The 13,101-nt window shown below is 44.6% G+C and overlaps 2 protein-coding genes across 8 annotated transcripts; one reads left to right on the top strand and one right to left on the bottom strand.

Moving 5' to 3' along the window:
• Positions 1–209: 209 nt before the first annotated feature.
• On the bottom strand, positions 210–4,918 carry anp32b (acidic (leucine-rich) nuclear phosphoprotein 32 family, member B). 4 transcript variants are annotated; one of them, XM_029851322.1, is made up of 7 exons: positions 4,640–4,918; positions 2,195–2,344; positions 1,990–2,112; positions 1,579–1,771; positions 1,402–1,508; positions 1,234–1,300; positions 210–897 (listed from the first exon to the last, which is right to left on the bottom strand). In XM_029851322.1, the coding sequence occupies exons 1-7, from the start codon at positions 4,691–4,693 to the stop codon at positions 818–820; spliced, it is 774 nt and encodes a 257-aa protein (XP_029707182.1). In that variant the 5' UTR covers positions 4,694–4,918; the 3' UTR covers positions 210–817. The 4 variants fall into 4 exon arrangements, with proteins under 4 accessions (XP_029707182.1, XP_029707181.1, XP_011611223.1 ...); XM_029851321.1 differs by having other exon boundaries at positions 210–900; XM_011612921.2 differs by having other exon boundaries at positions 1,384–1,508; positions 4,640–4,917.
• Positions 4,919–6,809: 1,891 nt separating this feature from the next.
• Positions 6,810–12,975, top strand: trmo (tRNA methyltransferase O). 4 transcript variants are annotated; one of them, XM_029851319.1, is made up of 9 exons: positions 6,810–6,994; positions 7,186–7,276; positions 7,589–8,147; positions 8,252–9,690; positions 9,864–10,012; positions 10,322–10,496; positions 11,178–11,335; positions 11,417–11,974; positions 12,371–12,975. In XM_029851319.1, exons 4-9 carry the CDS (start codon positions 9,602–9,604, stop codon positions 12,640–12,642), a joined length of 1,401 nt encoding a protein of 466 aa, XP_029707179.1. In that variant the 5' UTR covers positions 6,810–6,994; positions 7,186–7,276; positions 7,589–8,147; positions 8,252–9,601; the 3' UTR covers positions 12,643–12,975. The 4 variants fall into 4 exon arrangements, with proteins under 4 accessions (XP_029707179.1, XP_029707180.1, XP_011611218.2 ...); XM_029851320.1 differs by having other exon boundaries at positions 6,812–6,994; positions 7,589–8,139; positions 9,868–10,012; XM_011612916.2 differs by having other exon boundaries at positions 6,813–6,994; positions 7,589–8,139.
• Positions 12,976–13,101: the final 126 nt, after the last annotated feature.

A 13,101-nucleotide genomic window follows, 5' to 3' on the forward strand; every position in this document is an offset into this window, starting at 1 on the left:
CTCAGAGTTAACGGAATGAAGAATTACAGTCTAGAATATTGAAACAATTGGAGCCAATGCAAGAAAACACAAAAGATGGGTTTCAGTCAACTTTGTGCTCAATAAATCTGATCTAAAACTGGACTCTGGTGGTTCAAACGGACCCGTTTAAAGACCAACCGACCAAAATTCCGCTCCTGAACACCAACCAGACCGAGAGCAAAGCACAAATTGTTAACATTTTATTTACAAAGTTGGCTTTTTTTTTTTTGTTTGTATTTTTTTTTTGTCATACAGAAAGTAAAAATGTAGCTACAACCTTGATTTGTGCAACAGGCAGCCACACTAAAAATCATGGCTCGCTGGTTGCACAGCTGCTATAGCAATAATTTTATTGGGAAAAAAAATAAGGAGGGGGGGGATAGACAAAAGAGAAATAATAAACTCAACAAAACAAAAAATCATTCAGCAAAATATTAAAAGCACAGACCCAAAAACTAGATACCAGTCCCAAAGTCCTCACACGAGATACATAACGAGGGGGTCAACAGTGAAATTGTGGAATGCTGAGTGCTGGGACGCCTGAGAACCTCGGGGCGGGTGGGGTGGGGTGGGGGGGGTGGAGGGTTGTTGGGTGGCTCTCGGTTCCATGGAGGGGGGGGCTTGATGACAATGCAGCTCCACTTGGCCCACCCTTCCAGTACAGTCTTGCCCCAGTAAAAAGAGCTTAGAGCGGGAGGGGGGGTTACAAATGCGGTGCAAGCTGTAGGAGGGTGGAGGCCGGGGCTGGGTGGAGAAGGGAAACTCGGTAGAAGCTCGCTCCCAGCTTTGCTTTAGTTTAATCGTCGTCTTCATCGTCGTCCTCGTCGTCTTCGTCCTCGGGGTCCCGCTTTCTCTTCTCGCCCTTGCCGGCGTCTGCTTCTGGGGGGGCGGGGGGGGGAGCAAAGCGGTTCGACGCACCAGTTAGACTCTTTATTGACGTCAGTTCAATATTAAATATTCCCCAGTCTTATCTGAGTGGTTTGAGTATGTTTAACTGGGCATTAACTGGTCAATGACATGACGCCTCTAAGTAACCAGCAGGGGTCAGTAAATTCTGTTAAATTCAAGACAATAAATCTGCTATTTGTTGGTCGTTGACCTTGAAATCTGAAAGTCAGGGAGCTTCCAGCAGCTTTCCCGATTAACAGGATATTAGCTTTGTGGAACTCTTCTACAGTCAACATTGGCTTGGTCTTGTGGACTGCTACATACCATCATCTTCGTCGTCGTCATCGTCGTCCTCTTCGTCCACCTCTCCATCCTGAGCGAAATCTTCCTCCTTCAGAACAAACCAGCCCGATCAGAAACGACTCCAACTTTAATCCAAAAGGCCGAGGACAAAATAGAGAGGCAGCGCATTACCTCATCTTCTCCGCTGACCTCATCATCGTCCTCCTCTCCTTCCACCTCCTCTTCGTCTTCCTCGTCGTCCTCTTCCTCGTCAAAGTCCTCTTCTTCTCCGTCCTCGTCGTCCTCCTCCTCTCCTTCTGCAACGCAAACAGAACCGTGGGTCACCGTGGCGGAGTTTCCCCCAGAGGGGCAAACCGGGGTCCTTACCTTCGTCTTCGTCGTCGTCGGTGCCGTCTCCGTCGACCTCTCCGTCCGAGTCGGACGCTTCCCTGTCCTCTATGTCGTAACCATCCAGGTAGGTGAGCTGGGGCAGCAGCTTGAACACGCTCTCTCTGTAGTCGTTGAGGTTTGTCACTTCACAGTTAAACAGGTCCAAGCTCTTCAGGTTTTCCAGCTTTTTCTGCCACACGTAGCAGAGAACGGAGTATTTATTACAACAGAATATCACTTCAACACCGCACACGGCATTGCTGCATCCTTGTTGCTTCATTGAGTCATTTTAATAGTAAATACAGTCATTTCTGGCAAGTTTGAGCTCTTCCGAACCACTTCGCGCCTAAAAAAAGAGCTGTGAGATAAGCTAACAATAGAAAGACAGCGTGGCCGGCGGGTACATACCAAAGGTTCCAACGTGCTCATGTCTTTCAACTTGTTGCCACTCAGGTTTAGATGTCTGAGGTTGGGGAGTTTTTCTGCTAAAACATCAAGGCCGCTACTGATTCTGTTGTCGCTCAGCTCCAGCTGAAAGACAGCGAAACACGGTGGTTATTCCAGATTGGATCCACTGGATGCAACATGAGGACCAGGCACAAAAGGTGGTTACCTTTTTGAGTTTTGCTAGTTTGGGGAGGTTGGCGACTGACACTAAACCGACATTTATCAAACTGAGGAACTCCAGGTTGACAAACTCTTCTGTGAGGCCTTGGATTTTTCCTTCAGTTGATCGACAATTGTCCAGCACAAGTTCTCGTACCTAAAAAAAAAACATTTATTTTATGAGGAGTCCCTTAAGTGTGACCATTCTCATTCATGCACATGTCTCAATAATAACAGCCGACTGAATTTAGAATGTGCTTAAATTATCAAAGAAATAAAGTGATTGTGCGGACACGTGTGAAAGAAAGCAGCATTTCACAATGGTCTTTATTAGGGGGGGGGGCTGTGCAAAAATAATCAACACGTTGGGAAGTTGTCGCGAAACATTAGAAAAACCAGTGAAAAGGCGGAGTAAGACTGGCTCCATTAAAACCAGCACCGGTTGCGCAATCCAGCGCCGCACACGCACTTGGAACACGCACACACAAAAAAAAGTTGTTGACAAACGGCAAAGAACACGACTTCTTGCTTTAAAAATCGCCTAAATGGACACCGTGTCTCCGCCTGAAACACTCGCGGGTCGTTGTGAACTTCCTCTGCAGACGGTGGCTGCGTGAAACAGCCTCTTTGTGCACACGCACGGAGCCGCGGCGGCACTAATGGTGGGCACTAATGACAAACGCAATGATTTTCGGCGTGCTAGCTTGCTACATGCTAGCCGTTGCCCCCTTTTAAACGCTGCCGTGCCGAGGAGCAGCCCGACGAGCCCGTCCGCCCGCCATTAGCAAACCCAACAGCAGCGGGAAGGATTGCGAATACACCCCTCGTAAAGATGTGACTTTTTTTCCCCTTAACGCCAGCTTTCAGTTTGGGAAGTGGAATATTCTTTGTCGTCGAGCGAACGGCCGATACCGCCCGTTTATCGCAGGGTTCGGCGTCGTTTTCGGGGCGAAATGGCGAAGGGAATATATTGAGAACGGAAATTTAGTAAAAACAAAGATGGAGACAGTTCCTTTCTCCCAGAGCTTCAAAGACGACAGAATGACAACATGGCGACTCCTGAGATACAGTATACAGTCCTCTGAACACTCCAGAGGCACACAGTGGTATTTGGAAAGCCGATTAACCGCTATTATACACCACCGAAGACGATTTTTTTTTCGTGTTAAATCAGGGTTTTATGCGTGCATGAGTCGAGCCGGGACGCCGGCGGTCGAGTGTTTGAGTGCCCACGCAGCAAGCGAGGCGCACCGGATCTCCGCGTCATTCGAGCAGCCTGGCCCGGTTATTGGAGCCGCTGGCCAACGAACCCATCTGTTCGGCTACAAATGCTCAGCTCCGCTCCGAGGGCGACAGATGACGGACAAAACTCGGTGTTTTGCGCGTTAGGAGGGGGTTATACATTTGGACATTTTGGCGTGTTTGGAGCAGCGTAGCCACGGGGGGAATATGGCGGGAACGAATGCGAAGTTAGGGGGGCTGCTGTCTGGTTGGGACCGCCGATCGTCGCGAACCGGGGCGGCTTATTGGAATAAATATGCGATGCTTGGACGGGGGGTCAAAACACTCTTTTGGATGGCGACACAAGTCGCCAGATATTTTAAGGGGAATTTGGCCGCTGCGCGCTCGACTCTAAACTTGCGATTTGTTGCAGCCGAAAGGCGGTTTTGGCCAAAACGCGGACGCCGGTTGTTGCTAGTTTATATTTTCGGCCGATCGGTGCTTAATTGTCACGGTGTGGATGACTCGTGAATCAAGTGACTTTTGTTGTCTCCGCTGGATCTGGTCGCTTCGGATCGCTGCTAATCTACTCCGCCAAAAAGAGAGAATCTTTCCACGGTTCCCCGGCGCACCTTTGACGCGTTTACGGTCGAAATCGGGCTCTCTCTTCTTTCTTTCTTTTCTTTTTTTTTTTGCAGCCGAACGCATCGGAGTTGTAAAGAATAATCCGGAATTCAAAACGCGCCCCGTTATAGCAGTTAGGCTAGCAGCAAACATGGCTCCCAGTGTCTGTATTAAACGTACCGCTCGGGATGCCAGACGCGCTACGGTTCGAAATGGTCCCGATTTGGCGTTAAAAGAAGTTTACTAATTGTGTTCCGACGAAGGACCCGGGCTGGATCCTGCGTGCAGCGCTGAGCAAAGAGGCTACGAAACGGTTAAAGCGCCGCAATAATGCCAGCGAGCAGGGGAATCGCCGTCTCAAAGTAACGATTGAATTTAGCTTTCCTCGTCTGGTTGCCACATACGCCCAAACCCGAACGGTTTGAAGAATAAGGCTGTTGTGCGAGTGTTTTCCGCCCTGCTACCAGCGCGAAAAGGGGGCAATGTAAAGCCCATGTGGTCACCATTGCGTTAGCCGCACAGGTCACTCGCAAAGCAGAAAAAGTAGCAAGCTGGCTAACGAGGCTAGCCAGAAAACTAAGGGATGGTTTTAAAAAGCACGACTCACATCAGACGGTGTCCTGTTTCTTAGCTCCAAGTGGATCCTCCTTTTCATTTCCATCTCGCCCTGGGAAAGTTAAACTTTTCTCTCTCGGGTTTTGGTGGGATCTTCAGTCCGAAGGCAGAGATGCCCTAACGGAGGGAGAATATAGGACTGTATAATGAACTGAGCCTAACGCTAAGTTAGTCGGAGAGAGGAGAAACCATGGAGGGAAACGGGACTGAAACAAAATATATGCTCAACAGCGCCATCTGCGGCCGCAGACGGCCATCGCAGCTACAAATGCATTGCAGTCACCAAACATGACGCTGCCCCTTAATGTGCTCTGGTGCAGTTTATTCCTGCAAGGAATGTGGTGTGTTGTGTTTGTTGTAGACGCGCTCGTTTGTGCGCGGGCGTGCGTGCGTGTGAAGCGAGTCGCCCGCTGAAATACACAAAACATTTGTAAAAATAATAATAATAATAATAATGTGAATGTGGGTTATGTGGTGAACTTTGTCCGATTAAAACTTAATAAAAGTTCAGTGACCTTTGGTGTGTCTTTTTTTTGTGTGTGTGCGCGCGTTTCGTTGTGTTACAATGTGGAATGTGAGGCATGATTCTGAAACATTTCTTTTGGGGTTTTTTTTCCCAAAAAACGGGTTATTGGTGCGTTTATAACCTGTTGTCTGGCGGCCACAGGTGAGTTCGCTGCTTTGTTTGGGACGAATTTGATCAATAAAGGTCATGATGAATGAATCGAGTGGCCCCTTTTGGTTTCATTGATGCCAAATTCTTTCGGACACGTGTGTTTGCCATGCAGTAAAGAGAGCATTGTATATTCAGGGAGAGGGCCATTCCCTCCCACCCACCCCCTTACTTCCTGAGACACTAGACCCTTAAACGTGGAAGCCAAGGCCTTTATATTTAAGAACATCAGTTTCCATTGGTGACGATTAGCTTTGCTTCTGAAATAAATTCTTTGTCAGTCTGCTGAAAGATTAGTTAAAGAAGATAAGTAATTCAAACTATAATCCCACCCATCTATAGCTGGGTCAGACGTATTAAATAATCCATATTTGGGTATTTAGGGAGTTAAATGTGAGCTACACAAGAACCATTTGGATAAGAGGGGAATTAAATCAGTGTCTAGCAATGTGGCGGTGTCGCCAGAAGAGGGCGCTGTAGCACCTGCTTTGACGCGGGTTCCATTGTTCGGCCGCAGGGGTGTGTGTGTGTGTGCGTGCGTGTGTGTGTGTGTGTGTGTGTGTGTGTGTGTGTGTGTGTGTGTGTGATAGAGAGAGCCTTTGATAACAATCATCTGCTGCTGGCTGACTTTCACTGACTCCACAACTGACTCCATGTCGGAGCTGACGTGGGTGTGTTTGTCTACCATAGTTCCAGTTTTTATTCAAACATGACATCTGGAGGGTCGGCTCACGTCAACGCCATTATTGCAATGGGAAAAATAAAAATGAAAAACAGGCACACAACATGAGTAAACCCGAATAATTCTGACTGAACTTCAGTTCTGATATAATCCTCAAAGTGTGTGTTGCGGAATTCAAATGGCAGAACCTCCACACACCCCTCAAACTCCCACAGTGCTTCAGGCAACTGGCAGTTAAGTGTTATTTTCTCTGTTTGACAGGTTCTTTCTTCGCCAAATAGCTTCTTCACTTTCTTTCTCTCTCTCTCTCTCTCTCTCTCTCTCTCTCTCACACACACACACACACACACACAAAACGGGGCTCAATGTGTTGTGAGCAGATTGAGAACACACCCCAACTGAGCGTTTCCCCACCTGTGAGATAAGGCTCCTGGATTTAATGTTTTATCTAATCTCTCAGAAAGAACACTTTATTAGAAATAAATGCTGTTCAAGAACACTGTTAGAACTTTATGAAGCTTTACTGGTTCCACACTTATCAACTCTCCAGCTTTGTCAGAGTCAATGTAATCACCATTTCTGTGCAGTTACTTTGACGCCATTCTCCACTCTTTGATGCCATTTTCTACATGTTTTTTTTATTTTTTTAATTACCGGCCCACATCTTCACTTTAGTGCCCCCTTTTCTGGCACAGACAGTGTCGATATTTTCACCCACAGCAGCGTCAGCGGGCTGCTTTTCTGTCTCCGTCTGTGCCAACCCCTCCAGCTTTACAAATATGATAAGACCCAGACTGCAAGAACTCTCCCAACTCTATGGTAATGGTTAACCAGATAATTCATTTGGGGGTGGGAATAGAGAACAGTCAGACGTTAGTCTGTAGTCGCGCCATAAATGAGTTCAACTCATTCATAGCCGGGACGCAGCATGGAGGATCCCTTTCAGCAGAAGAGAAAGGAGTCGCCATATAAAGACCAGAATGAGGAACAAGGTTAAATTTCATGTTCTTTTCTTGTTAATTGCCTTTTCTTTTAGTTTTTTCTGTTAAGTTCCTTTCGCTCCAAACGTCAAGGAGCTGGGTAATTCGTTTGCAAGCACTGGCAGTTCAGATATTTTAAAGCTGAAGAAAAGGTCCCTGAAGTGGTTTGATTGCGCCATTTGCCTCCCGTTTCTGTTTCGCAGGTGGGATCCGGCGACGTCTGAGGGACAGGGACCTTCTCAGGAAGAGGAAGGCCGAAGCAGAAGAGAAGGAGACTAACCAGTGGGTTTATGGGTAAATTTATGGACAAAGTTAGTGCAGTGACCTACATTTACAGTGGCGCCCATCTGGATTTGCTCTCACAGGTTTACCAAATTCGGTGTCTTGTCTGTAGAAATGTCTCTCATCTACTGTCCTGCATATTGTGTCAACCTTATCAGCCGCTTATCGTTGCTCTGCTTTATACTCGCGGAGCAAAAGGAAGCCAAAGGTTGCACTGGTGTTTAAGTTGACCAGTTCCCGGTCAAGGACTTTGTACTATTATGCTTTGCTCACAAAGCGCTAATATCAACAGCCACTCTTGCTGAGCTTGTTCTGCTCTTCCAGAGAGGAGAGCCCGACAAAGAGGCGCACGAGGAACAACGGCGGCGCGAAGAAGAGGGGGAGGCCCAGGAAGGCCGAGCCTGAGCAGGAGATATCTGCCGCTCAGGAAGAGGCGGCGGTGGCAGCAGGGCCTGCAGTGGTGGCGTCTGAACCTGTTCAGATCGACCCCGATCAGACCTTCTTCACTCTGACTGCCGTGGAATCCCAGGCGGCGTCTGTCACCGCTGCTCCCCTGCCAGTGTTTGGATCAGTCCAGAGCTTCACCCCTTCTACCAACCTGACTCAGGCGCCCTCAGTTCTTGCCGCAGCTCCCACCAAAGTTCCAGGTGAAGGTCAGTTCCCCGTCCAGGAAGAGACTCCCGCTTCAGCTCCAGATGCTCCGGTCCTCATCCAAGCCCCTGCCCCAGCTGCACCTCCAGCTGCAGATGTCGGTCCTCCCGCAGCTCCCAATGAGATGCAGGAACAGGACAAGGAGGGCCAGGTCACCATTGAGGATGTGGGCCCAGATGAGGAGCAAGATCTCTCAGTCTCCCAAACCAAAAGAGCAGAGGAAGGTAACCAGGTGGAAATATAGACTTCCAGAAGATTGTCTGGTGCAAATGTTAAAATAGTAAAAGATCTTTCACCTTATTTCACCTCTTGCTCCTTTTTATTTATTTTTTTTAGATGTGAAAGAAACAGCATCAGCTGACATGAATGAACAAAGCAAAATGCCCTCAGCTCCCAGCTTCTCCTCGCCACCTCCTCCACAAGAATATGTGTCGGAAAACTTGCTCTGATTCACTGTCCAATGAAGTGTAATTTTATTTAGAGGAACCAGCATTCGCAGTTTGAATAAGTACAACTGTGGTTAGCATGTTGAAAAGACCAAACATGTGGAGACTCACTTTACAAATGTATAGATTCATTATTTATGAATTATTTTATTTTGGTGTGTGCTTAAAAAGAAAGTCTATAAAGGTCTGTATGTTCCATTCTGTCTTTATTAGCATAAAAAAATAGATTTATTTGTTTAAAGTATATACATGCTAATAATCTCTGTTTCTCCTATATTTTAATCCTGGATTTATTTGATTGCATTATTGTAACTTTATAATATACAGTATGGAATTATGTGTTGAGTTTTCATTGTTATCTCTACCAGTCTCTCAAATACAGTTGAGAAATAGTGCAATTAATAATAGAGCATCAAAAACAAAATTATATTTCTCAATGTATAAAAAAGGGTGACTAGCTCAATATCTTCTTAGATGTATAATTTCTAGGGAATAAGAGCATTTTGACATTGAATATGTACATGAAGCTAAACTATATAGTTTAATAGCTTGTTAGTCCGGCATTCTGTTTCATTTGGTATGGCGTGCATATACACTATATAGTCAGTGTGCATTTGAAATTTTTGCAAAATGAAAATGATCTTGAAGTTCTGTTATTTGTAGCTGCTCCTTCAAGATATTTGAATACATCTTTTTTAATGTCATGAAGTACATTAAAGGGGTATTTAAACCTTGTATTAATTATAGTATTATTGGATTAGCAGTGTAAATGCTCCATAAACTGTTTTGTGATAAAATTCCGTACATGCAGGTTAAATGTACATTATTTGTATCTTGAAGAATATTGGTTTATCTAAGCCTAAACCGAAACACTGCAAATAAATTTCTGTCAAAAAATACATTTAACAATGACTGACATCTGCTGGACACTTGTAGTATTACATTTATATAAATAATATAATGTTGGTAAATTAATTTCTGCGATTTAGGTATAAATGGGATTCGTAAGTACCAGAAACGGTGCAAGAGGCTAAACGAAATAATATTGGAATATTTCCAAGAAATGCATTTTATTTTTTCGTAATGTCACGTGAGACAGCCTCACCGGAAGTTCAACGCGTACTTCCGAACACACGTGAGGGGCTGTGTTCGTGTCAGTGCGGTGTATTCCTGCTTCTTAACACTTAACTTATTGAACAGCTGTCAGTTTCATTTTAAATCTGTTTCTTTAATCGCAAAAATGGGTCCCGCGGGTGATTGCTGCCGCGAAAACATCGACAAAGTGAACCAGCAAGTTTCTGTGATGAGAAAGGAAGTCAAGAATCTCAGGTGTGTTTACGTTGTGTGCAATGATTTATTTAAAATTAATTAAAACTTTGGCACTCTGTTCTTCTAAATAAATCCTAAGTGTTATTTTGAATAGCCATAATCGTTGGCAAAAAAATTGTACTCATTTATATAGTTAGTAAGTATTGTTTATATATGCGGCGTGTTTTGAACAGGCAGATGTTGGACAGCGCAATCAGAGCTAACCGCAAACACATGATGGCCATTCAGTCCAGTGTGTCAACGAGTGGACTCAGACAGTCCTGGGGAGAGCAAATAACACCCTCACCTGCACCAGACCTATCACAGGCTGCATTAGAGAGGGGTAATCTTTAATCCGCAACACGTCCCACAATTTAGGCATATCCAAAACATTCAATATACATCACAGAATACAAAACACCCTTTCTCTTGTCATTTAGCAGATAGATATCCTTGTTAAAGAATTTAACGTAATCTATTTTGTTTTCTTAAGTCAGTATAACTCTAACTAGCATATCTCATTTTCAAACAATGGTCAGTAATTTTAGAACATGTTTATTTTTTTAGCTGTGTGGCATATACATGTCTTTTTCCAGTAGTAGCCTTTTTGAAAAGTATTGATGCAATCATCTGCATTGTTGTAACATTACAGGAAACGTCCAGACAGTCCCCATCGGTTACATCAGTTCCTGTTTCTCTGTCAAAAACGCGACCCCGAGACAGCCGACCATCTGTGGGCCCTCCAGGGCCGAACTGCGCATCCAGCAGAGTGTCTTCAATAACCCTGAGCATTCTCTGTTCGGCCTGGAGCACTACTCCCACATCTGGTAGTACACATACAGTTGCTTCATTTAGTGCATGAAAGTATCCAAGGATGAATTCGAATGTGCTAAATTGCATTTTCGTCAACACATTCGGGATGATTGCGTGTTGCTTACATGACAATTACTGCCTCAATCCAACCGTCACTGGACAACTGAAGTGCATATGAATGGGATGGTGTTCTCCTCAGCCGACTAAGACACAAAGATAACGTGACTGGAAATCGATTCGTTCCGGCATGAATACGTCTTAATTGGAGTTAAAATAGGAAACGCACGTGTACGTGCTTAACAAACCCCGCGCTGGCATATGACCCTGGAAGACAAGCATTCAAGAAAGCTGTGCATCTTATTAGTGAAGCATACATTACGTACGAGATGAGTAAATCTGTATGATTACCCATCTTCCTGTTGTTGGTAATGCAATATGTCAACTGTAAAGAGGACTGAATTAAGCAGCAGAAAGGATGCATATCGCCCCCTAGTGTTGAGGAGGAAGACATCTTCCTGTCTCCACATTCTCCGTCGCATGTAAACTAGGACAAGGGCCAAATTCTAATGCGATGCCAAATTCCAATCAGACTGCATTTAAGTGTTCGATTTCGCTTCACTTTAAGAGTTTTTAAAACTTCCTCCGTGTTCACATTTTCTATTCCCACTGATCATTTTCTGTTTTCTGGTCTGCAGGATTGTCTTTGTCTTCCACAAAAACGGACACCTCAGTTACAAAGCTAAAGTAAAACCTCCAAGACTCGATGGTAAGAAGGTTGGAGTATACTCAACACGCAGCCCTCATCGACCGAATGCCTTGGGCCTAACGTTAGCTAAACTTGATAAAGTTGTAGGTAAGTGACATCAACAAGGCAAAAACATCGGAGTAACTTCTGCTTGGCTGAAACAAGCTCACCTAAAATGTTATTTTACAGGTGATACTTTATATCTGTCTGACATTGACATGATCGATGGCACTCCAGTATTAGATGTCAAGCCCTACATCCCAGAGTACGACTCCCCCCACACCAGGAAGGACCTGGACCCACAGTTGCATGATTTACCGTCATGTTCTGCGTCAGTACATCATAAATCAGATACAGAGCCTCTATGTGATTCTAAAAGCAAAGAATTTGGTGATGAACATATGGAGGATCTGTTTTCAGAAGGCGTCCGTGCCGTTGCTCCACTTTCATCTCAAGTGGCTCCTCGGTTTTCCCCCAGCAAAAGCTTAACAAACGTGCTGGAGGATGTCAAAATCTATTTGAACCAGAGTGACTGTTGTCAGGTGGGTCATGCGAGCGAAGACAAAGTTCCTGTCCCTCCCAAAACTGAACGGCTGGAGTCAACTGCGGGCGATCTAACCTTTGGAGAAGAGGCCTACAGCACCATCGCTGGCTGGATCAGAGCGCCCCCTGTTGGTAGTCTGGAAGTGCGATTCACACCAAACGCAGAGCGAGAGTTGGCGGAGTTCCTCCCCTCAGACTTTGCAGGTCAGTTAAAATTTACACTGAATCACAAACAGGTGTATTATTTTTGTCCTTGAGAGGGCTTGATTATTAAAATGTCAAACATTTTTACTTGTACTTTACTGGAGTTTTTTTATTCTGCTAAATTAATCTCAAAATTTACTGTGATTTCAAGTATTTTACTTCTCTACTTCCATTTAATAATGTCACTTGTGACTGAAATATGTTTTTCTATTTACGGGTACACAGACTTTTCTGACTGAATTATGACATTAACCACACTATCTTGGTCCTCTTCTATAGGAAGCCACTAAAAATTTGATAGGAATTTATCCATAACCACAAATACAATGTCAACTATGCAATAAAGAATCATAAACGTCATCCCCTTTCCGTCTAACAATGCGACATGTCACACAGGGTCTGGAGAGACCAACAAACCCAAGTTCAAGTTTCTGCACAGCACAGAGGAGGCGGCTGCTGCCATCAGTGGGGTGCTGTCAGCTGATCCAAGGTCCGTCTATAGGAGGAATCGCTGCAGAGACAGACTCTTTTTCTTTACCTTGGACACAGCTCACGTCACCTGCTGGTTTGGAGACGGGTTTGCTGAAGTGCTACAGGTGCGACCTCTTCCTCAACACGATGTCTCAGGAGCCTCCCTGCAGATGGGTCTGGATCTGTCAGAGTCCTGAGAATTTATGTGTTCTCATCTGTCAAATGCGATTTTTGTGTTTGACCGTGTGTTTGATTTTTGCGTTTGAGCATTTTTAAAGATCAATGATATGAATTGGAATATATTTTAAATGTTGTTCAGTTTAAAGATTTAATATCAACTGTATGTAGTTATAGTAGCATTTTAATTTAGTTTCAATAATTTGCACATTTATTGATATACGTTTGATCAAGAGTTTTTCTTCCATGGTGGTGTTTCTCTGAAGCAAATTATAGCTTTACTGGTCTACAAAAATGTGGAAATACTTGGTTGTATTCATATACTCTTACATTAAAATACATCATTTCGACCATCAAGTGCTCTTCATTTTGACCAAACCAAACTAATTATGGATGAGTAGATACCAGACTTTTGTTTTGGGTCAGTTGTGAGTGCAAGATTAAAGTTCTTTCGAATGCATCAAAAATAGATAAAAAAT

Source organism: Takifugu rubripes, chromosome 17 (assembly GCF_901000725.2).
Source record: "Takifugu rubripes chromosome 17, fTakRub1.2, whole genome shotgun sequence".
NCBI classification, from domain to species: domain Eukaryota; kingdom Metazoa; phylum Chordata; class Actinopteri; order Tetraodontiformes; family Tetraodontidae; genus Takifugu; species Takifugu rubripes.